Below are 25760 nucleotides of genomic sequence, written 5' to 3'. Positions count from 1 at the left end.
ACCATATCAGGGGCTCTGCATACACCTGGCTGTATGGGAGGGTGGCTAGGAAGAGGCCGCTATCACTGTGCAGGATACAGAGCTCAGTGGGTGAGACTGGGGTGAGGGTGCACCAGTCACACATATCAGGGGCTCTGTATACACCTGGCTGTATGGGAGGGTTGCTAGGAAGAGGCCGCTATCACTGTGCAGGATACAGAGCTCAGTGGTGAGACTGGGGTGAGGGTGCACCAGTCACCATATCAGGGGCTCTGCATACACCTGGCTGTATGGGAGGGTGGCTAGGAAGAGGCCGCTATCACTGTGCAGGATACAGAGCTCAGTGGGTGAGATTGGGGTGAGGGTGCACCAGTCACCATATCAGGGGCTCTGTATACACCTGGCTGTATGGGAGGGTGGCTAGGAAGAGGCCGCTATCACTGTGCAGGATACAGAGGTCAGTGGGTGAGACTGGGGTGAGGGTGCACCAGTCACCATATCAGGGGCTCTGTATACACCTGGCTGTATGGGAGGGTGGCTAGGAAGAGGCCGCTATCACTGTGCAGGATACAGAGCTCAGTGGGTGAGACTGGGGTGAGGGTGCACCAGTCACCATATCAGGGGCTCTGCATACACCTGGCTGTATGGGAGGGTGGCTAGGAAGAGGCCGCTATCACTGTGCAGGAGATACAGAGCTCAGTGGGTGAGACTGGGGTGAGGGTGCACCAGTCACCATATCAGGGCTCTGTATACACCTGGCTGTATGGGAGGGTGGCTAGGAAGAGGCCGCTATCACTGTGCAGGAGATACAGAGCTCAGTGGGTGAGACTGGGGTGAGGGTGCACCAGTCACCATATCAGGGGCTCTGTATACACCTGGCTGTATGGGAGGGTGGCTAGGAAGAGGCCGCTATCACTGTGCAGGATACAGAGCTCAGTGGGTGAGACTGGGGTGAGGGAGCACCAGTCACCATATCAGGGGCTCTGTATACACCTGGCTGTATGGGAGGGTGGCTAGGAAGAGGCCGCTATCACTGTGCAGGAGATACAGAGCTCAGTGGGTGAGACTGGGGTGAGGGTGCACCAGTCACACATATCAGGGGCTCTGCATACACCTGGCTGTATGGGAGGGTGGCTAGGAAGAGGCCGCTATCACTGTGCAGGATACAGAGCTCAGTGGGTGAGACTGGGGTGAGGGTGCACCAGTCACACATATCAGGGGCTCTGTATACACCTGGCTGTATGGGAGGGTGGCTAGGAAGAGGCCGCTATCACTGTGCAGGATACAGAGCTCAGTGGGTGAGACTGGGGTGAGGGTGCACCAGTCACCATATCAGGGGCTCTGCATACACCTGGCTGTATAGGAGGGTGGCTAGGAAGAGGCCGCTATCACTGTGCAGGATACAGAGGTCAGTGGTGAGACTGGGGTGAGGGTGCACCAGTCACCATATCAGGGCTCTGTATACACCTGGCTGTATGGGAGGGTGGCTAGAAAGAGGCCGCTATCACTGTGCAGGAGATACAGAGCTCAGTGGGTGAGACTGGGGTGAGGGTGCACCAGTCACACATATCAGGGGCTCTGTATACACCTGGCTGTATGGGAGGGTGGCTAGGAAGAGGCCGCTATCACTGTGCAGGATACAGAGCTCAGTGGTGAGACTGGGGTGAGGGTGCACCAGTCACCATATCAGGGGCTCTGTATACACCTGGCTGTATGGGAGGGTGGCTAGGAAGAGGCCGCTATCACTGTGCAGGATACAGAGCTCAGTGGGTGAGACTGGGGTGAGGGTGCACCAGTCACCATATCAGGGGCTCTGCATACACCTGGCTGTATGGGAGGGTGGCTAGGAAGAGGCCGCTATCACTGTGCAGGATACAGAGCTCAGTGGGTGAGACTGGGGTGAGGGTGCACCAGTCACCATATCAGGGGCTCTGTATACACCTGGCTGTATGGGAGGGTGGCTAGGAAGAGGCCGCTATCACTGTGCAGGATACAGAGCTCAGTGGGTGAGACTGGGGTGAGGGTGCACCAGTCACCATATCAGGGGCTCTGTATACACCTGGCTGTATGGGGGGGGGGGCTAGGAAGAGGCCGCTATCACTGTGCAGGAGATACAGAGCTCAGTGGGTGAGACTGGGGTGAGGGTGCACCAGTCACCATATCAGGGGCTCTGCATACACCTGGCTGTATGGGAGGGTGGCTAGGAAGAGGCCGCTATCACTGTGCAGGATACAGAGCTCAGTGGGTGAGACTGGGGTGAGGGTGCACCAGTCACCCATATCAGGGGCTCTGTATACACCTGGCTGTATGGGAGGGTGGCTAGGAAGAGACCGCTATCACTGTGCAGGATACAGAGCTCAGTGGGTGAGACTGGGGTGAGGGTGCACCAGTCGCCCATATCAGGGGCTCTGCATACACCAGGCTGTATGGGAGGGTGGCTAGGAAGAGGCGCTATCACTGTGTAGGAGATACAGAGCTCAGTGGGTGAGACTGGGGTGAGGGTGCACCAGTCACCATATCAGGGCTCTGCATACACCTGGCTGTATGGGAGGGTGGCTAGGAAGAGGCCGCTATCACTGTGCAGGATACAGAGGTCAGTGGGTGAGACTGGGGTGAGGGTGCACCAGTCACCATATCAGGGGCTCTGTATACACCTGGCTGTATGGGAGGGTGGCTAGGAAGAGGCCGCTATCACTGTGCAGGATACAGAGCTCAGTGGCTGAGACTGGGGTGAGGGTGCACCAGTCACCCATATCAGGGGCACTGCATACACCTGGGTGTATGGGAGGGTGGCTAGGAAGAGGCCGCTATCACTGTGCAGGATACAGAGCTCAGTGGCTGAGACTGGGGTGAGGGTGCACCAGTCACCCATATCAGGGGCTCTGTATACACCTGGCTGTATGGGAGGGTGGCTAGGAAGAGGTCGCTATCACTGTGCAGGATACAGAGCTCAGTGGGTGAGACTGGGGTGAGGGTGCACCAGTCACCCATATCAGGAGCTCTGTATACACCTGGCTGTATGGGAGGGTGGCTAGGAAGAGGCCGCTATCACTGTGCAGGATACAGAGCTCAGTGGGTGAGACTGGGGTGAGGGTGCACCAGTCACCATATCAGGGCCCTGTATACACCTGGCTGTATGGGAGGGTGGCTAGGAAGAGGCGCTATCACTGTGCAGGATACAGAGCTCAGTGGGTTAGACTGGGGTGAGGGTGCACCAGTCACCATATCAGGGGCTCTGCATACACCTGGCTGTATGGGAGGGTGGCTAGGAAGAGGCCGCTATCACTATGCAGGAGATACAGAGCTCAGTGGCTGAGACTGGGGTGAGGGTGCACCAGTCACCATATCAGGGCTCTGCATACACCTGGCTGTATGGGAGGGTGGCTAGGAAGAGGCCGCTATCACTGTGCAGGAGATACAGAGCTCAGTGGGTGAGACTGGGGTGAGGGTGCACCAGTCACCATATCAGGGGCTCTGCATACACCTGGCTGTATGGGAGGGTGGCTAGGAAGAGGCCGCTATCACTGTGCAGGATACAGAGCTCAGTGGGTGAGACTGGGGTGAGGGTGCACCAGTCACCATATCAGGGGCTCTGCATACACCTGGCTGTATGGGAGGGTGGCTAGGAAGAGGCCGCTATCACTGTGCAGGAGATACAGAGCTCAGTGGGTGAGACTGGGGTGAGGGTGCACCAGTCACCATATCAGGTGCTCTGTATACACCTGGCTGTATGGGAGGGTGGCTAGGAAGAGGCCGCTATCACTGTGCAGGATACAGAGGTCAGTGGGTGAGACTGGGGTGAGGGTGCACCAGTCACCATATCAGGGGCTCTGTATACACCTGGCTGTATGGGAGGGTGGCTAGGAAGAGGCCGCTATCACTGTGCAGGATACAGAGGTCAGTGGTGAGACTGGGGTGAGGGTGCACCAGTCACCATATCAGGGGCTCTGTATACACCTGGCTGTATGGGAGGGTGGCTAGGAAGAGGCCGCTATCACTGTGCAGGATACAGAGCTCAGTGGCTGAGACTGGGGTGAGGGTGCACCAGTCACCATATCAGGGGCTCTGTATACACCTGGCTGTATGGGAGGGTGGCTAGGAAGAGGCCGCTATCACTGTGCAGGATACAGAGGTCAGTGGTGAGACTGGGGTGAGGGTGCACCAGTCACCATATCAGGGGCTCTGTATACACCTGGCTGTATGGGAGGGTGGCTAGGAAGAGGCCGCTATCACTGTGCAGGAGATACAGAGCTCAGTGGGTGAGACTGGGGTGAGGGTGCACCAGTCACCATATCAGGGGCTCTGCATACACCTGGCTGTATGGGAGGGTGGCTAGGAAGAGGCCGCTATCACTGTGCAGGAGATACAGAGCTCAGTGGGTGAGACTGGGGTGAGGGTGCACCAGTCACCATATCAGGGGCTCTGTATACACCTGGCTGTATGGGAGGGTGGCTAGGAAGAGGCCGCTATCACTGTGCAGGATACAGAGGTCAGTGGGTGAGACTGGGGTGAGGGTGCACCAGTCACCATATCAGGGCTCTGCATACACCTGGCTGTATGGGAGGGTGGCTAGGAAGAGGCCGCTATCACTGTGCAGGAGATACAGAGCTCAGTGGCTGAGACTGGGGTGAGGGTGCACCAGTCACACATATCAGGGGCTCTGCATACACCTGGCTGTATGGGAGGGTGGCTAGGAAGAGGCCGCTATCACTGTGCAGGAGATACAGAGCTCAGTGGGTGAGACTGGGGTGAGGGTGCACCAGTCACCCATATCAGGGGCTCTGTATACACCTGGCTGTATGGGAGGGTGGCTAGGAAGAGGCCGCTATCACTGTGCAGGAGATACAGAGCTCAGTGGGTGAGACTGGGGTGAGGGTGCACCAGTCACCCATATCAGGGGCTCTGTATACACCTGGCTGTATGGGAGGGTGGCTAGGAAGAGGCCGCTATCACTGTGCAGGATACAGAGGTCAGTGGGTGAGACTGGGGTGAGGGTGCACCAGTCACCATATCAGGGGCTCTGTATACACCTGGCTGTATGGGAGGGTGGCTAGGAAGAGGCCGCTATCACTGTGCAGGATACAGAGCTCAGTGGCTAAGACTGGGGTGAGGGTGCACCAGTCACCCATATCAGGGGCTCTGTATACACCTGGCTGTATGGGAGGGTGGCTAGGAAGAGGCCGCTATTACTGTGCAGTATACAGAGCTCAGTGGGTGAGACTGGGGTGAGGGTGCACCAGTCACCATATCAGGGGCTCTGCATACACCTGGCTGTATGGGGGGGGGGGCTAGGAAGAGGCGCTATCACTGTGCAGGAGATACAGAGCTCAGTGGGTGAGACTGGGGTGAGGGTGCACCAGTCACCATATCAGGGGCTCTGTATACACCTGGCTGTATGGGGGGGGGGGGCTAGGAAGAGGCGCTATCACTGTGCAGGAGATACAGAGCTCAGTGGGTGAGACTGGGGTGAGGGTGCACCAGTCACCCATATCAGGGGCTCTGCATACACCTGGCTGTATGGGAGGGTGGCTAGGAAGAGGCCGCTATCACTGTGCAGGATACAGAGCTCAGTGGGTGAGACTGGGGTGAGGGTGCACCAGTCACCATATCAGGGGCTCTGCATACACCTGGCTGTATGGGAGGGTGGCTAGGAAGAGGCCGCTATCACTGTGCAGGATACAGAGCTCAGTGGGTGAGACTGGGGTGAGGGTGCACCAGTCACCATATCAGGGCTCTGTATACACCTGGCTGTATGGGAGGGTGGCTAGGAAGAGGCCGCTATCACTGTGCAGGAGATACAGAGCTCAGTGGGTGAGACTGGGGTGAGGGTGCACCAGTCACCATATCAGGGCTCTGCATACACCTGGCTGTATGGGAGGGTGGCTAGGAAGAGGCCGCTATCACTGTGCAGGAGATACAGAGCTCAGTGGGTGAGACTGGGGTGAGGGTGCACCAGTCATCATATCAGGGGCTCTGCATACACCTGGCTGTATGGGAGGGTGGCTAGGAAGAGGCGCTATCACTGTGCAGGATACAGAGCTCAGTGGGTGAGACTGGGGTGAGGGTGCACCAGTCACCATATCAGGGGCTCTGCATACACCTGGCTGTATGGGAGGGTGGCTAGGAAGAGGCCGCTATCACTGTGCAGGAGATACAGAGCTCAGTGGGTGAGACTGGGGTGAGGGTGCACCAGTCACCATATCAGGTGCTCTGTATACACCTGGCTGTATGGGAGGGTGGCTAGGAAGAGGCCGCTATCACTGTGCAGGATACAGAGGTCAGTGGGTGAGACTGGGGTGAGGGTGCACCAGTCACCATATCAGGGGCTCTGTATACACCTGGCTGTATGGTAGGGTGGCTAGGAAGAGGCCGCTATCACTGTGCAGGAGATACAGAGCTCAGTGGTGAGACTGGGGTGAGGGTGCACCAGTCACCATATCAGGGCTCTGTATACACCTGGCTGTATGGGAGGGTGGCTAGGAAGAGGCGCTATCACTGTGCAGGAGATACAGAGCTCAGTGGGTGAGACTGGGGTGAGGGTGCACCAGTCACCATATCAGGGGCTCTGCATACACCTGGCTGTATGGGAGGGTGGCTAGGAAGAGGCCGCTATCACTGTGCAGGAGATACAGAGGTCAGTGGGTGAGACTGGGGTGAGGGTGCACCAGTCACCATATCAGGTGCTCTGCATACACCTGGCTGTATGGGAGGGTGGCTAGGAAGAGGCAGCTATCACTGTGCAGGATACAGAGCTCAGTGGCTGAGACTGGGGTGAGGGTGCACCAGTCACCATATCAGGGGCTCTGTATACACCTGGCTGTATGGGAGGGTGGCTAGGAAGAGGCCGCTATCACTGTGCAGGAGATACAGAGCTCAGTGGGTGAGACTGGGGTGAGGGTGCACCAGTCACCATATCAGGGGCTCTGTATACACCTGGCTGTATGGGAGGGTGGCTAGGAAGAGGCCGCTATCACTGTGCAGGAGATACAGAGCTCAGTGGGTGAGACTGGGGTGAGGGTGCACCAGTCACCATATCAGGGGCTCTGCATACACCTGGCTGTATGGGAGGGTGGCTAGGAAGAGGCCGCTATCACTGTGCAGGATACAGAGCTCAGTGGTGAGACTGGGGTGAGGGTGCACCAGTCACCATATCAGGGGCTCTGCATACACCTGGCTGTATGGGAGGGTGGCTAGGAAGAGGCCGCTATCACTGTGCAGGATACAGAGCTCAGTGGCTGAGACTGGGGTGAGGGTGCACCAGTCACCATATCAGGGGCTCTGTATACACCTGGCTGTATGGGAGGGTGGCTAGGAAGAGGCCGCTATCACTGTGCAGGAGATACAGAGCTCAGTGGGTGAGACTGGGGTGAGGGTGCACCAGTCACCATATCAGGGGCTCTGTATACACCTGGCTGTATGGGAGGGTGGCTAGGAAGAGGCCGCTATCACTGTGCAGGATACAGAGGTCAGTGGGTGAGACTGGGGTGAGGGTGCACCAGTCACCATATCAGGGGCTCTGCATACACCTGGCTGTATGGGAGGGTGGCTAGGAAGAGGCCGCTATCACTGTGCAGGATACAGAGCTCAGTGGCTGAGACTGTAGTGAGGGTGCACCAGTCACCATATCAGGGGCTCTGTATACACCTGGCTGTATGGGAGGGTGGCTAGGAAGAGGCCGCTATCACTGTGCAGGATACAGAGCTCAGTGGGTGAGACTGGGGTGAGGGTGCACCAGTCACCATATCAGGGGCTCTGTATACACCTGGCTGTATGGGAGGGTGGCTAGGAAGAGGCCGCTATCACTGTGCAGGATACAGAGCTCAGTGGGTGAGACTGGGGTGAGGGTGCACTAGTCACCATATCAGGGGCTCTGTATACACCTGGCTGTATGGGAGGGTGGCTAGGAAGAGGCCGCTATCACTGTGCAGGATACAGAGCTCAGTGGGTGAGACTGGGGTGAGGGTGCACCAGTCACCATATCAGGGGCTCTGTATACACCTGGCTGTATGGGAGGGTGGCTAGGAAGAGGCCGCTATCACTGTGCAGGAGATACAGAGCTCAGTGGGTGAGACTGGGGTGAGGGTGCACCAGTCACCATATCAGGGCTCTGTATACACCTGGCTGTATGGGAGGGTGGCTAGGAAGAGGCCGCTATCACTGTGCAGGATACAGAGGTCAGTGGGTGAGACTGGGGTGAGGGTGCACCAGTCACCATATCAGGGGCTCTGCATACACCTAGCTGTATGGGAGGGTGGCTAGGAAGAGGCCGCTATCACTGTGCAGGATACAGAGCTCAGTGGGTGAGACTGGGGTGAGGGTGCACCAGTCACCATATCAGGGGCTCTGTATACACCTGGCTATATGGGAGGGTGGCTAGGAAGAGGCCGCTATCACTGTGCAGGATACAGAGCTCAGTGGGTGAGACTGGGGTGAGGGTGCACCAGTCACCATATCAGGGGCTCTGTATACACCTGGCTGTATGGGAGGGTGGCTAGGAAGAGGCCGCTATCACTGTGCAGGAGATACAGAGCTCAGTGGGTGAGACTGGGGTGAGGGTGCACCAGTCACCATATCAGGGGCTCTGTATACACCTGGCTGTATGGGAGGGTGGCTAGGAAGAGGCCGCTATCACTGTGCAGGAGATACAGAGCTCAGTGGGTGAGACTGGGGTGAGGGTGCACCAGTCACACATATCAGGGGCTCTGCATACACCTGGCTGTATGGGAGGGTGGCTAGGAAGAGGCCGCTATCACTGTGCAGGATACAGAGCTCAGTGGGTGAGACTGGGGTGAGGGTGCACCAGTCACCCATATCAGGGCTCTGTATACACCTGGCTGTATGGGAGGGTGGCTAGGAAGAGGCGCTATCACTGTGCAGGAGATACAGAGCTCAGTGGGTGAGACTGGGGTGAGGGTGCACCAGTCACCATATCAGGGCTCTGTATACACCTGGCTGTATGGGAGGGTGGCTAGGAAGAGGCTGCTATCACTGTGCAGGAGATACAGAGCTCAGTGGGTGAGACTGGGGTGAGGGTGCACCAGTCACCATATCAGGGCTCTGTATACACCTGGCTGTATGGGAGGGTGGCTAGGAAGAGGCCGCTATCACTGTGCAGGAGATACAGAGCTCAGTGGGTGAGACTGGGGTGAGGGTGCACCAGTCACCATATCAGGGGCTCTGTATACACCTGGCTGTATGGGAGGGTGGCTAGGAAGAGGCCGCTATCACTGTGCAGGAGATACAGAGCTCAGTGGGTGAGACTGGGGTGAGGGTGCACCAGTCACCATATCAGGGGCTCTGTATACACCTGGCTGTATGGGAGGGTGGCTAGGAAGAGGCCGCTATCACTGTGCAGGATACAGAGGTCAGTGGGTGAGACTGGGGTGAGGGTGCACCAGTCACCCATATCAGGGGCTCTGTATACACCTGGCTGTATGGGGGGGTGGCTAGGAAGAGGCCGCTATCACTGTGCAGGATACAGAGCTCAGTGGGTGAGACTGGGGTGAGGGTGCACCAGTCACCATATCAGGGGCTCTGTATACACCTGGCTGTATGGGAGGGTGGCTAGGAAGAGGCCGCTATCACTGTGCAGGAGATACAGAGCTCAGTGGGTGAGACTGGGGTGAGGGTGCACCAGTCACCATATCAGGGGCTCTGCATACACCTGGCTGTATGGGAGGGTGGCTAGGAAGAGGCCGCTATCACTGTGCAGGATACAGAGCTCAGTGGGTGAGACTGGGGTGAGGGTGCACCAGTCACCATATCAGGGGCTCTGTATACACCTGGCTGTATGGGAGGGTGGCTAGGAAGAGGCCACTATCACTGTGCAGGATACAGAGCTCAGTGGGTGAGACTGGGGTGAGGGTGCACCAGTCACCATATCAGGGCTCTGTATACACCTGGCTGTATGGGAGGGTGGCTAGGAAGAGGCCGCTATCACTGTGCAGGATACAGAGCTCAGTGGTGAGACTGGGGTGAGGGTGCACCAGTCACCATATCAGGGCTCTGTATACACCTGGCTGTATGGGAGGGTGGCTAGGAAGAGGCCGCTATCACTGTGCAGGATACAGAGCTCAGTGGGTGAGACTGGGGTGAGGGTGCACCAGTCACCATATCAGGGCTCTGTATACACCTGGCTGTATGGGAGGGTGGCTAGGAAGAGGCCGCTATCACTGTGCAGGATACAGAGCTCAGTGGTGAGACTGGGGTGAGGGTGCACCAGTCACCATATCAGGGGCTCTGCATACACCTGGCTGTATGGGGGGGTGGCTAGGAAGAGGCCGCTATCACTGTGCAGGAGATACAGAGCTCAGTGGTGAGACTGGGGTGAGGGTGCACCAGTCACACATATCAGGGGCTCTGTATACACCTGGCTGTATGGGAGGGTGGCTAGGAAGAGGCCGCTATCACTGTGCAGGATACAGAGCTCAGTGGGTGAGACTGGGGTGAGGGTGCACCAGTCACCATATCAGGGCTCTGTATACACCTGGCTGTATGGGAGGGTGGCTAGAAAGAGGCCGCTATCACTGTGCAGGAGATACAGAGCTCAGTGGGTGAGACTGGGGTGAGGGTGCACCAGTCACCCATATCAGGGGCTCTGTATACACCTGGCTGTATGGGAGGGTGGCTAGGAAGAGGCCGCTATCACTGTGCAGGATACAGAGGTCAGTGGTGAGACTGGGGTGAGGGTGCACCAGTCACACATATCAGGGGCTCTGTATACACCTGGCTGTATGGGAGGGTGGCTAGGAAGAGGCCGCTATCACTGTGCAGGAGATACAGAGCTCAGTGGGTGAGACTGGGGTGAGGGTGCACCAGTCACCATATCAGGGGCTCTGTATACACCTGGCTGTATGGGAGGGTGGCTAGGAAGAGGCCGCTATCACTGTGCTGGAGATACAGAGCTCAGTGGGTGAGACTGGGGTGAGGGTGCACCAGTCACCATATCAGGAGCTCTGTATACACCTGGCTGTATGGGAGGGTGGCTAGGAAGAGGCCGCTATTACTGTGCAGGATACAGAGGTCAGTGGGTGAGACTGGGGTGAGGGTGCACCATTCACCATATCAGGGGCTCTGTATACACCTGGCTGTATGGGAGGGTGGCTAGGAAGAGGCCGCTATCACTGTGCAGGAGATACAGAGCTCAGTGGGTGAGACTGGGGTGAGGGTGCACCAGTCACCATATCAGGGCTCTGTATACACCTGGCTGTATGGGAGGGTGGCTAGGAAGAGGCCGCTATCACTGTGCAGGATACAGAGCTCAGTGGGTGAGACTGGGGTGAGGGTGCACCAGTCACCATATCAGGGGCTCTGCATACACCTGGCTGTATGGGAGGGAGGCTAGGAAGAGGCCGCTATCACTGTGCAGGAGATACAGAGCTCAGTGGGTGAGACTGGGGTGAGGGTGCACCAGTCACCATATCAGGGGCTCTGTATACACCTGGCTGTATGGGAGGGTGGCTAGGAAGAGGCCGCTATCACTGTGCAGGATACAGAGCTCAGTGGTGAGACTGGGGTGAGTGTGCACCAGTCACCATATCAGGGCTCTGTATACACCTGGATGTATGGGAGGGTGGCTAGGAAGAGGCCGCTATCACTGTGCAGGATACAGAGCTCAGTGGGTGAGACTGGGGTGAGGGTGCACCAGTCACCCATATCAGGGGCTCTGCATACACCTGGCTGTATGGGAGGGTGGCTAGGAAGAGGCCGCTATCACTGTGCAGGATACAGAGGTCAGTGGTGAGACTGGGGTGAGGGTGCACCAGTCACCCATATCAGGGGCTCTGTATACACCTGGCTGTATGGGAGGGTGGCTAGGAAGAGGCCGCTATCACTGTGCAGGAGATACAGAGCTCAGTGGGTGAGACTGGGGTGAGGGTGCACCAGTCACCATATCAGGGGCTCTGTATACACCTGGCTGTATGGGAGGGTGGCTAGGAAGAGGCGCTATCACTATGCAGGATACAGAGCTCAGTGGGTGAGACTGGGGTGAGGGTGCACCAGTCACCCATATCAGGTGCTCTGTATACACCTGGCTGTATGGGAGGGTGGCTAGGAAGAGGCCGCTATCACTGTGCAGGATACAGAGCTCAGTGGGTGAGACTGGGGTGAGGGTGCACCAGTCACCATATCAGGGGCTCTGCATACACCTGGCTGTATGGGAGGGTGGCTAGGAAGAGGCCGCTATTACTGTGCAGTATACAGAGCTCAGTGGGTGAGACTGGGGTGAGGGTGCACCAGTCACCATATCAGGGGCTCTGTATACACCTGGCTGTATGGGAGGGTGGCTAGGAAGAGGCCGCTATCACTGTGCAGGATACAGAGGTCAGTGGGTGAGACTGGGGTGAGGGTGCACCAGTCACCATATCAGGGCTCTGCATACACCTGGCTGTATGGGAGGGTGGCTAGGAAGAGGCCGCTATCACTGTGCAGGATACAGAGCTCAGTGGGTGAGACTGGGGTGAGGGTGCACCAGTCACCATATCAGGGGCTCTGTATACACCTGGCTGTATGGGAGGGTGGCTAGGAAGAGGCCGCTATCACTGTGCAGGATACAGAGCTCAGTGGGTGAGACTGGGGTGAGGGTGCACCAGTCACCATATCAGGGGCTCTGTATACACCTGGCTGTATGGGAGGGTGGCTAGGAAGAGGCCGCTATCACTGTGCAGGAGATACAGAGCTCAGTGGGTGAGACTGGGGTGAGGGTGCACCAGTCACCATATCAGGGGCTCTGTATACACCTGGCTGTATGGGAGGGTGGCTAGGAAGAGGCCGCTATCACTGTGCAGGAGATACAGAGCTCAGTGGGTGAGACTGGGGTGAGGGTGCACCAGTCACCATATCAGGGGCTCTGTATACACCTGGCTGTATGGGAGGGTGGCTAGGAAGAGGCCGCTATCACTGTGCAGGATACAGAGCTCAGTGGGTGAGACTGGGGTGAGGGTGCACCAGTCACCATATCAGGGGCTCTGCATACACCTGGCTGTATGGGAGGGTGGCTAGGAAGAGGCCGCTATTACTGTGCAGGATACAGAGCTCAGTGGGTGAGACTGGGGTGAGGGTGCACCAGTCACCATATCAGGGGCTCTGTATACACCTGGCTGTATGGGAGGGTGGCTAGGAAGAGGCCGCTATCACTGTGCAGGAGATACAGAGCTCAGTGGCTGAGACTGGGGTGAGGGTGCACCAGTCACCATATCAGGGGCTCTGTATACACCTGGCTGTATGGGAGGGTGGCTAGGAAGAGGCCGCTATCACTGTGCAGGATACAGAGGTCAGTGGGTGAGACTGGGGTGAGGGTGCACCAGTCACCATATCAGGGGCTCTGTATACACCTGGCTGTATGGGAGGGTGGCTAGGAAGAGGCCGCTATCACTGTGCAGGAGATACAGAGCTCAGTGGCTGAGACTGGGGTGAGGGTGCACCAGTCACCATATCAGGGCTCTGCATACACCTGGCTGTATGGGAGGGTGGCTAGGAAGAGGCCGCTATCACTGTGCAGGATACAGAGCTCAGTGGGTGAGACTGGGGTGAGGGTGCACCAGTCACCATATCAGGGGCTCTGTATACACCTGGCTGTATGGGAGGGTGGCTAGGAAGAGGCCGCTATCACTGTGCAGGATACAGAGCTCAGTGGGTGAGACTGGGGTGAGGGTGCACCAGTCACCATATCAGGGCTCTGCATACACCTGGCTGTATGGGAGGGAGGCTAGGAAGAGGCCGCTATCACTGTGCAGGATACAGAGGTCAGTGGTGAGACTGGGGTGAGGGTGCACCAGTCACCATATCAGGGGCTCTGTATACACCTGGCTGTATGGGAGGGTGGCTAGGAAGAGGCCGCTATCACTGTGCAGGATACAGAGCTCAGTGGGTGAGACTGGGGTGAGGGTGCACCAGTCACCATATCAGGGGCTCTGCATACACCTGGCTGTATGGGAGGGTGGCTAGGAAGAGGCCGCTATCACTGTGCAGGATACAGAGCTCAGTGGGTGAGACTGGGGTGAGGGTGCACCAGTCACCATATCAGGGGCTCTGCATACACCTGGCTGTATGGGAGGGTGGTTAGGAAGAGGCCGCTATCACTGTGCAGGATACAGAGCTCAGTGGGTGAGACTGGGGTGAGGGTGCACCAGTCACCATATCAGGGCTCTGTATACACCTGGCTGTATGGGAGGGTGGCTAGGAAGAGGCCGCTATCACTGTGCAGGAGATACAGAGCTCAGTGGGTGAGACTGGGGTGAGGGTGCACCAGTCACCATATCAGGGGCTCTGTATACACCTGGCTGTATGGGAGGGTGGCTAGGAAGAGGCCGCTATCACTGTGCAGGATACAGAGCTCAGTGGCTGAGACTGGGGTGAGGGTGCACCAGTCACCATATCAGGGGCTCTGTATACACCAGGCTGTATGGGAGGGTGGCTAGGAAGAGGCCGCTATCACTGTGCAGGATACAGAGCTCAGTGGCTGAGACTGGGGTGAGGGTGCACCAGTCACCATATCAGGGGCTCTGTATACACCAGGCTGTATGGGAGGGTGGCTAGGAAGAGGCCGCTATCACTGTGCAGGATACAGAGCTCAGTGGTGAGACTGGGGTGAGGGTGCACCAGTCACCATATCAGGGGCTCTGCATACACCTGGCTGTATGGGAGGGTGGTTAGGAAGAGGCCGCTATCACTGTGCAGGATACAGAGCTCAGTGGGTGAGACTGGGGTGAGGGTGCACCAGTCACCATATCAGGGGCTCTGCATACACCTGGCTGTATGGGAGGGTGGCTAGGAAGAGGCCGCTATCACTGTGCAGGATACAGAGCTCAGTGGGTGAGACTGGGGTGAGGGTGCACCAGTCACCCATATCAGGGGCTCTGTATACACCTGGCTGTATGGGAGGGTGGCTAGGAAGAGGCCGCTATCACTGTGCAGGAGATACAGAGCTCAGTGGGTGAGACTGGGGTGAGGGTGCACCAGTCACCCATATCAGGGGCTCTGTATACACCTGGATGTATGGGAGGGTGGCTAGGAAGAGGCCGCTATCACTGTGCAGGATACAGAGCTCAGTGGGTGAGACTGGGGTGAGGGTGCACCAGTCACCATATCAGGGGCTCTGTATACACCTGGCTGTATGGGAGGGTGGCTAGGAAGAGGCCGCTATCATTGTGCAGGATACAGAGCTCAGTGGGTGAGACTGGGGTGAGGGTGCACCAGTCACCATATCAGGGGCTCTGTATACACCTGGCTGTATGGGAGGGTGGCTAGGAAGAGGCCGCTATCACTGTGCAGGATACAGAGGTCAGTGGGTGAGACTGGGGTGAGGGTGCACCAGTCACCCATATCAGGGGCTCTGTATACACCTGGCTGTATGGGAGGGTGGCTAGGAAGAGGCCGCTATCACTGTGCAGGATACAGAGGTCAGTGGGTGAGACTGGGGTGAGGGTGCACCAGTCACCATATCAGGGGCTCTGCATACACCTGGCTGTATGGGAGGGTGGCTAGGAAGAGGCCGCTATCACTGTGCAGGAGATACAGAGCTCAGTGGTGAGACTGGGGTGAGGGTGCACCAGTCACCATATCAGGGGCTCTGTATACACCTGGCTGTATGGGAGGGTGGCTAGGAAGAGGCCGCTATCACTGTGCAGGAGATACAGAGCTCAGTGGGTGAGACTGGGGTGAGGGTGCACCAGTCACCATATCAGGGGCTCTGCATACACCTGGCTGTATGGGAGGGTGGCTAGGAAGAGGCCGCTATCACTGTGCAGGATACAGAGCTCAGTGGGTGAGACTGGGGTGAGGGTGCACCAGTCACCATATCAGGGGCTCTGTATACACCTGGCTGTATAGGAGGGTGGCTAGGAAGAGGCCGCTATCACTGTGCAGGAGATACAGAGCTCAGTGGGTGAGACTGGGGTGAGGGTGCACCAGTCACCATATCAGGGGCTCTGCATACACCTGGCTGTATGGGAGGGTGGCTAGGAAGAGGCCGCTATCACTGTGCAGGATACAGAGCTCAGTGGCTAAGACTGGGGTGAGGGTGCACCAGTCACCATATCAGGGGCTCTGTATACACCTGGCTGTATGGGAGGGTGGCTAGGAAGAGGCCGCTATCACTGTGCAGGAGATACAGAGCTCAGTGGGTGAGACTGGGGTGAGGGTGCACCAGTCACACATATCAGGGGCTCTGCATACACCTGGCTGTATGGGAGGGTGGCTAGGAAGAGGCCGCTATCACTGTGCAGGATACAGAGCTCAGTGGGTGAGACTGGGGTGAGGGTGCACCAGTCACACATATCAGGGGCTCTGTATACACCTGGCTGTATGGGAGGGTGGCTAGGAAGAGGTCGCTATCACTGTGCAGGAGATACAGAGCTCAGTGGCTGAGACTGGGGTGAGGGTGCACCAGTCACCATATCAGGGGCTCTGCATACACCTGGCTGTATGGGAGGGTGGCTAGGAAGAGGCCGCTATCACTGTGCAGGATACAGAGCTCAGTGGGTGAGACTGGGGTGAGGGTGCACCAGTCACCATATCAGGGCTCTGTATACACCTGGCTGTATGGGAGGGTGGCTAGGAAGAGGCCGCTATCACTGTGCAGGAGATACAGAGCTCAGTGGGTGAGACTGGGGTGAGGGTGCACCAGTCACCCATATCAGGGGCTCTGTATACACCTGGATGTATGGGAGGGTGGCTAGGAAGAGGCCGCTATCACTGTGCAGGATACAGAGCTCAGTGGGTGAGACTGGGGTGAGGGTGCACCAGTCACCATATCAGGGGCTCTGTATACACCTGGCTGTATGGGAGGGTGGCTAGAAAGAGGCCGCTATCACTGTGCAGGATACAGAGGTCAGTGGGTGAGACTGGGGTGAGGGTGCACCAGTCACCATATCAGGGCTCTGTATACACCTGGCTGTATGGGAGGGTGGCTAGAAAGAGGCCGCTATCACTGTGCAGGATACAGAGCTCAGTGGGTGAGACTGGGATGAGGGTGCACCAGTTACCATATCAGGGGCTCTGTATACACCTGGCTGTATGGGAGGGTGGCTAGAAAGAGGCCGCTATCACTGTGCAGGATACAGAGCTCAGTGGGTGAGACTGGGATGAGGGTGCACCAGTCACCCATATCAGGGGCTCTGCATACACCTGGCTGTATGGGAGGGTGGCTAGGAAGAGGCCGCTATCATTGTGCAGGATACAGAGCTCAGTGGGTGAGACTGGGGTGAGGGTGCACCAGTCACCATATCAGGAGCTCTGCATACACCTGGCTGTATGGGAGGGTGGCTAGGAAGAGGCCGCTATCACTGTGTCCTTGTGTGTAGAGGTACAGCAGAGGGATCACTGAGGTTGTGTTTGGAGGTACAGCAGAGATATCACCAAGGTTGTGTTTAGAGGTACAACAGAGGGATCACTGAGGTTGTGTTTGGAGGTACAGCGGAGAGATTACTGAGGTTGTGTTTAGAGGTACAGCAGAGGGATCACTGAGGTTGTGTGTAGAGGTACAGCAGAGGGATCACTGAGGTTGTGTGTAGAGGTACAGCAGAGGGATCACTGAGGTTGTGTTTAGAGGTACAGCAGAGGGATCACCAAGGTTGTGTTTAGAGGTACAGCAGAGGGATCACTGAGGTTGTGTTTGGAGGTACAGCGGAGAGATCACTGAGTTTGTGTTTAGAGGTACAGCAGAGGGATCACTGAGGTTGTGTGTAGAGGTACAGCAGAGGGATCACTGAGGTTGTGTGTAGAGGTACAGCAGAGGTATCACTGAGGTTGTGTGTAGAGGTACAGCAGAGGGATCACTGAGGTTGTGTGTAGAGGTACAGCAGAGGGATCACTGAGGTTGTGTTTGGAGGTACAGCAGAGATATCATGGAGTTTGTGTTTAGAGGTACAGCAGAGGGATCACTGAGGTTGTGTGTAGAGGTACAGCAGAGGGATCACTGAGGTTGTGTTTGGAGGTACAGCAGAGATATCATGGAGTTTGTGTTTAGAGGTACAGCAGAGGGATCACTGAGGTTGTGTTTAGAGGTACAGCAGAGGGATCACTGAGGTTGTGTTTATAGGTACTGCAGAGGGATCACTGAGGTTGTGTTTATAGGTACTGCAGAGGGATCACTGAGGTTGTGCTTAGAGGTACAGCAGAGGGATCACAGAGATTATGTTTATATAATTATGTTAATTATGTTTATATATATATATAACGTGGGAGAGGGCGTTATCTGGGATCAGTCTTGTCATGCTCCCTCCCCACAAGGCATGCGCCTTGGGTCCCTATTGAAAAAAATGGGGAGGGGTGCAAACTCTCTCTCTCTGGCACAGGGCACCAAAAAGTCTAGTTACGGCTCTGCGTCCAGATATGGAATGATGTTCACACCCTGCTTGCTGAGGAGAATCATCATTTCCGCCATCACCTTGGTAAATACCCGTGGTGCTGTGGAGAGTCCGAATGGCAGGTTCTGGAACTGGAAATGACAGTCCAGCAATGCGAAACGGAGATAAGCCTGATGCGACAGCCAGATCGGAATGTGGAGGTACGCATCCTTGATATCCAGGGATACCAGGAATTCCCCTTCTTCCAGACCTGATATCACCGTCCTGAGAGACTCCATCTTGAACTTGAACTCCTTTAGAAAGGGGTTCAATGATTTTAGGTTCAGAATGGGCCTGACCGAACCATCCAGTTTTGGTACCACAAAAAGTTTTGAATAGTAACCTTTGGTCAGCATGTGAGGTAGTACTGGCACAATGACCTGTGCCTCTACCAGCTTTTGGACAGCGTCTTGTAGTACAGTGCTGTCCTCCAACAGAGTTGGCAAGCCTGACTTGAAAAAGCGATGAGAAGGGAGACTTTGAAATTCCAGCCTGTATCCCTGAGACACAACATCTACCACCCAGGGATCCAGGCCGGACGATACCCAGACATGACTGAAGTGTCTGAGTCTCGCTCCCACTGGCCCCACCACCGGGGCTAGTAGTCCACCGTCATGCGGAGGACTTAGGGGTACTTGACGCAGGCTTTTGTTCCTGGGAACCTGCAGTGGCAGGTTTCTTGGACTTAAGCCGACCTCCCTAAAGAAGGTATTGGAAGTTCTGGCCTTTCTAGGCTTGTTAGGCCGGAGCAGGTGTTGCTGAGGGAAGAAACGGAGACTTACCCGCTGTAGCCGTGGATATCCACGCATCTAGAGCTTCCCCAAAGAGAGCCTGACATGTATAGGGTAGGGACTCCACACTTCTTCTGGATTCCGCGTTGGCCGACCACTGGCGCAGCCACAGTCCCCGACGAGCTGAAACAGACATGGAAGAGATTCCCGCAGCCATGGAACCCAGGTCTTTCATGGACTCTACCATAAAACCTGCAGAACCATGTATGTTGCGTAAATACAAAGCAACATCATCCCTGTCCATCATATCCAGATCCTCAAGTAAGCTAGCCAACCACTTCACTATTGCCTTTGGAATCCATGCAGTAGCAATAGTGGGACGTAATATGGCCCCTGAAGCAGTGTACATTGATTTAAGTGTGATATCAATTTTTCTATCAGCCGGCTCCTTTAAGGCGGTAGATCCTGGAACAGGTAAAACCACCTTGAGAGTCTGGACACAGAGGCATCAACAATCGGCGTGTTTTCCCATATTTTCCTATCCTCCTCAGGGAAAGGGAACACCACCTGGACCCTTTTAGGGATCTGGAACTTTTTCTCAGGGTTTTCCCATGCTTTCTCAAATTTAGCATTCAATTCCTTTGACGCAGGGAAGGTTAGCGAGGCTTTTTTATTTTCAGTGAAAAAGACCTCCTCAACCTGCTCAGGTGTGGTATCATTAACATTCAACACATCCCTGATAGCCTCTATCATCAATTGCACCCCCTTTGCAAGAGATGCGGACCCCCGCAACACATCCCCATCACCATCTGTAGTGTCAGAATCGGTATCCGTGTCGTCTTGTGTGACAGGCACAAGCGCACGTTTGTGGGGGTATATAACGGGTCGTCCTGAGGTACCAGAACCAGGCCATACTGCCATAGAGCTCTGTAATACCTGGGTTGCAGATTCATTACTTGCAAGTTTTGCAACCCTGTCAGAAAACTGAGAAATCCAAGATTTGATAGAGGAAAACCACTCTGGTTCCCTTGCTGGTATATGTGCTAAACCAGTGCTATCCTGATTACATGGAACTGGATCATCCTGGGAGGATAAATCCTCTGCAGCATATGACACAGTGTCCCTGGACATAGCTAAAGGAGACCAGCAAACACTCCACACACACACACACACACACACACACACACACACACACACACACACACACATGAGGGCAGACAGAGTCCCCCCCCCCAAGAAGGGCAAGAGAGACACAGAGATCAGAGCCAACTCACACACAGCGCTTTCAGCAAAGGGAGACCCCTTGTCAGCGCTGACACCTTAATAGGAGACACAGTCGTATTACAGCCTCCCCTCCCTTCTACAACCCCCTGGTACCGTGTACTGACAGTTGGAGCTGCTGTGGAGGGACCTGATCATCCATCCAGCGCTGTGCAGGCAGGAAAATGGCGCTGGAACGCTCCTTGGTCCGCTCTGAGGAGAAGCTCCGCCCCCCTTAATGGTGCTGTCTTCCCGCTCTTCGTAGATTATACTGGCATGAGGTAAAACTTGCTGGCTTAGATCCGCGGATTCTGACAGACTTGTGGACCAGTGTGGGGGTAAGCGCTGGCTCAGGGCACCCCTCACATCGCCGCACCATGTGCCTCTGAACCTTCACAGGAGTGCAGTTAATACTGCTCTCCCTCCCCATTGCCGCCATCTTCACACCAGCCCCCCGCTTGCTAGGGGGGTCGGTGTCTCACTCACCACATCTTCAGCTCTGTAAGGGGGTGGCGGCATGCTGCTGGGGCGAGCGGTCCCCTGTGGCAGAGAACGATCAGACCCCTCTGGAGCTCAGTGTCCTGTCAGCGGAGTCAGTGGCTCAGACCCCGCAGGGCGGACACTACTCCCTCCCTCAGTCCCTCGCTGCAGGCAGGCTGTTGCCAACAGCCTCTTGTAAAAACATAAACTCTAAAAATAACTTTAACTAGAAAAGCTCAAGAGAGCTCCCCTAGCTGTGACCGGCTCCTCCGGGCACATTTTCTAGACTGAGTCTGGTAGGAGGGGCATAAAGGGAGGAGCCAGCCCACATTCTCAAATTCTGAAAGTGCCAATGGCTCCTGGTGGACCCGTCTATACCCCATGGTACTAATGTGGACCCCAGCATCCTCTAGGACATAAGAGAAATATAAAAGTAATTTGGAACTAGAATGTTCTCAGTGCTATTTATGAAAGCAGGAAAGTGGAACAGTATGTGCATAATATAATATAATCTATAGGGAATATTCTGAGCTGGGCAAAGCAAAAAAGCATTAACTTGCAGTATACCCCTTTCACACTGCAAATATGTCCCGGGATATATCCGGGTCGGTCTCGGGTTTGCCGTGTGAAAGGGGTATAAGTATATATGTGTTTAATCACGCTGCAATGCCAGGGTTATACACACTAGGCAATATTGTTAAATGTTTTCTCTTAAACTTCCCAGAGTTGTACACAAGTGATATTGAGCGTGCACACTGAGGGATTTCTCCAAATGACCAACTATATACAGGAGTCATCCGATTCTAGGGTTTTCAGCTTCTGGGTAGGAATTTAATGGGTGTCATTCATTGTTCACTGCATACACACTGGATGATGTGCACCTTATTGTTACCAACATAGCCAAAATGTACCAGCATGTACCATGTACAGATGACAGAAGACCTCGCTAGCGACCCACAGGAGCGCGCATTGTTAACAAAATAGGGGGTAATTCCAGGTTGATCGCAGCAGGATTTTTGTTAGCAATTGGGCAAAACCATGTGCACTGCAGGGGAGGCAGATATAACATGTGCAGAGAGAGATAGATTTGGGTGGGGTGTGTTCAATCTACAATCTAATTTGCAGGGTAAAAATAAAGCAGCCAGTATTTACCCTGCACAGAAATAAAATAACCCACCCAAATCTAACTCTTTCTGCACGTTATATCTGCCTCCCCTGCAGTGCACATGGTTTTGCCCAATTGCTATCAAAAATCCTGCTGCGATCAACTTGGAATTACCCCATAGTGCATACACACTGGATGATATTACTAACGATATCGCTCAGACAGATCAAAGTGAGTGATATCATTGAAAATATTGCCTAATGTGTACCCAGCTTTACATCTCATTATTCTTCTTACAAACACCTATCTCAATATTAATAACATAATGATAAAATAATAACAAACAACAGTGATATAATGTGTCAACTTGTATTGACCAAATGGAAGGAGAGAAATAAAGCAACTCTCCGTTAGCATGCGGTAACATTGTGTATCTATAAGATGTATCCAGTCATCCTGCCACTTCTGAAGGGTTTGGTGTACCCGGAGCTGATGCTAGGCTGGATCAGAAGTGAAATGGGGGTGTGTGTGTGTGTGTGTGTGTGTGTGTGTGTGTGTGTGTGTGTGTGTGTGTGTGTGTGTGTGTGTGTGTGTGTGTGTGTGTGTGTGTGTGTGTGTGTGTGTGTGTGTGTGTGTGTGTGTGTGTGTGTGTGTGTGTGTATTTTTGGTGTTCTGTCGATTTTCAGTGGAATTTGGCCCTGATTCAGCATAGATCGCAAAAGCAAAATCTTTCTCTAATGGGCAAAACCATGTGCAGTGCAGGTGGGGTAGATGTAACATGTGCAGAGAGAGTTTGATTTAGGTTGAGTGTGTTATTTCTGTGCAGGGTAAATACTGGCGGCTTTATTTTTACACTGCAATTTAGATTTCAGTTTGATCACACTCCACCCAAATCTAACTCTCTGCACATGTTACATCTGCCCCATCTGCACTGCACATGGGGGGTCATTCCGAGTTGTTCGCTAGCTGCTTTCTTTCGCTGCGCAGCGATCAGGCAAAAAATGGCACTTCTGCGTATGCGACGCAATGCGCACGCGCGTCATACTATTAAAACGAAAGATGTAGTTTCACACAAGGTCTAGCGAAGCTTTTCAGTCGCACTGCTGGCCACAGAGTGATTGACAGGAAGTGGGTGTTTCTGGGTGTCAACTGACCGCTTTCAGGGAGTGTTCGAAAAAACGCAAGCGTGCCACAAAAAAACATTGTAGCCGCTCTGCGATACATTTGTTCGCACTTCTGCTAAGCTAAAATACACTCCCAGAGGGCGGCGGCATAGCGTTTGCACGGCTGCTAAAAACTGCTAGCAAGCGAACAACTCTGAATGGCCCCCTTGGTTTTGCCCATTAGAGAAAGATTCTGCTGTTGCAATCCATGCTAAATCAGGCTCTTTGTGTGAAAGGTATTTACTAAAGTCAAAATCGACTAAAAATCTACTCAAAATCTACAGAATTAGAACTTTATGCTTGAATAGAGCTACAATAGAACATGCAATACTTTAACATAGATTATAATTTCTAGCCCATATTTACTAATAGTCGATTTGAAAATTTACTCAAAATCAACTACAAATCAATCACCATTTTCAGTAGAACCATTAGAAACAGGTCTATGTGATTTGTGAGTGATGTGGAATTGTCTGAAGCCTCATTCTCCTGGAAACACCTGGGAGAGAAGCGTGAGGGGCTCTGGCTGCAGAACTCCTGCCAATTACAGGCACAGCAATGATTAGCCCAGGGATGAAGGGGTTTGTGGGTAATACAGTGCATGTGGCCAATAGGAACGCTTTTCTATCATTTTTGTCTTTTTTGATGTACTTTTATTGATTTTTGGTGAATAAAACACAATTAGAACTAGAATAGAACTCAGAATCGCCTGTCAGTCACCATGCGATCACATCCCCGGGGTGGCCCATCAGGCCAGGGGCTGCTATACTGAGCCAAGTGTTTGATTCTCTCACCTTATGGCCCGGGGACACCTGTCTGGCTGCCATGACATAGCGATGGTGTCTGTGATATAATGCATTGTGAGGTGGTGACAACCCGACTACACTGTATACTGATAATTCATCTCTAACGCCTAGGTCTACAGGGCTAACTGCTCGCTGCGCATTTCTCTTACAGAAAGACTCGGACACCGGCTCGGCTGATGAGCAGAACTTCTCAGTAGTTGTTGCCATTGATTTTGGCACCACTTCCAGTGGATACGCCTACAGTTTCTCCAAGGAGCCGGAATGTATTCATATAATGAGGTAATATCTGCAGTGCAGCAGCATGCCGGGAGGGGACTGGCCAGATATCATGTTATATCATCAGCAATAGGAGGACTGCGCTCAGCCTATACGTGGAATATATATCATTATATTACTTAAGCCAGTAGAGTGGATTTCATTGAAAGCAGTTTACTAGTTATTAGACTAGAACATAACATGAGATAGGTGCAAACTGAAAACAAATGCATATGAAAGAAATGTGTATGAACGAGGATTTGTACTGGTACTGCCAATAAATAGTCTGGTATGCACTAACAGTCCTGTGGCCTGTGCAGTGAGAGTCCTGTGGCCTGTGCAGTGAGAGTCCTGTGACCTGTGCAGTGAGAGTCCCGTGACCTGTGCAGTGAGAGGCCTGTGTCCTGTGCAGTGACAATCCTGTGGCCTGTGCAGTAACAATCCTGTGGCCTGTGCAGTGAGTCCCGTGGCCTGTGCAGTGAGAGTCCTGTGGCCTGTGCAGTGAGAGTCCTGTGACCTGTGCAGTGAGAGTCCTGTGTCCTGTGCAGTGACAATCCTGTGGCCTGTGCAGTAACAATCCTGTGGCCTGTGCAGTGAGTCCTGTGACCTGTGCAGTGAGAGTTCTGTGCAGTGACAATCCTGTGACCTGTGCAGTGACAATCCTGTGACCTGTGCAGTAACAATCCTGTGGCCTGTGCAGTGAGTCCCGTGGCCTGTGCAGTGAGAGTCCTGTGGCCTGTGCAGTGAGAGTCCTGTGGCCTGTGCAGTGAGAGTCCTGTGGCCTGTGCAGTGACAATCCTGTGGCCTGTGCAGTAACAATCCTGTGGCCTGTGCAGTGAGTCCTGTGACCTGTGCAGTGAGAGTTCTGTGGACTAGGTTATGCATTGGAGGGGTGCGCTTTGATGAATAGGTAGGTTTTCAGTGCCTGTTTGAAGCTTTGCAAGGTTGGGGAGAGTCTCATGGAGCGGGGGAGTGCGTTCCACTGAAGGGGTGCCGCACAGGCAAAATCTTGAACTAGTGCATGGGAAGTAGTGACCAGGGCAGAGGAGAGGCGACGGTCATTGGCCGACTGTAGGGGGCGGGAGGGAGTATGAAGGGAAAGGAGGTTGGAGATGTAGGGAGCAGTGAAATTAGAGATGGCCTTGTATGTGAGGGTGAGGAGTGTGAAGAGGATTCTGTAGGGGAATGGGAGGCAGTGCAGGTATTGGGGAAGGGGAGTGGTAGTTGTGGAGTGGCAGGAGAGGAAGATGAGCCTAGCTGCGGAGTTCAGGACAGATTGGAGGGGAGCGAGATGGGAGCAAGTGAGTCCAGTAAGGAGAACATTGCAGTAGTTGAGTCGTGAGATGACCAGTGAGTGGATGATGAGTTTATTTGCACTCTGGAAGAGATATGGCCTGATACGAGCAATGTTGCATAGTTGGAACCAACAGGATTGCGCCAGAGCTTGGATGTGGGGTGCAAAGGAGAGGGAGGAGTCAAGAGTGACGTCCAAGCAGCAGAGTTCGGGAATGGGGGAGATGGTGGTGTTATCAACAGTGATAGAGATATTTGTAGGGGGTGTTACTCTGGCTGGGGGAAAGATAATGAGTTCATTTTTGTCCATGTTGAGCTCCAGAGAGCGCTCAGACATCCAG

At 54.4% G+C, this 25760-nt stretch overlaps 1 protein-coding gene across 1 annotated transcript in view; it reads left to right on the top strand.

Moving 5' to 3' along the window:
- Nucleotides 1-25760, top strand: part of LOC134995626 (heat shock 70 kDa protein 12A-like) — a gene marked incomplete at both ends in the record, with an annotated part of 82970 nt that overhangs the window by 8433 nt on the left and 48777 nt on the right. The window contains one exon of the mRNA XM_063951115.1: nucleotides 24023-24150. Within this exon, the coding sequence (XP_063807185.1) occupies nucleotides 24023-24150 (128 nt within the window). The remainder of the gene's footprint in view (nucleotides 1-24022; nucleotides 24151-25760) is intronic.

The sequence above is a fragment of the Pseudophryne corroboree genome, unplaced genomic scaffold (genome assembly GCF_028390025.1).
Source record: "Pseudophryne corroboree isolate aPseCor3 unplaced genomic scaffold, aPseCor3.hap2 scaffold_1402, whole genome shotgun sequence".
Lineage (NCBI taxonomy): Eukaryota > Metazoa > Chordata > Amphibia > Anura > Myobatrachidae > Pseudophryne > Pseudophryne corroboree.
Note: the sequence above shows the minus strand (reverse complement) of the source record. Positions and strands in the feature narration are given on the sequence as shown.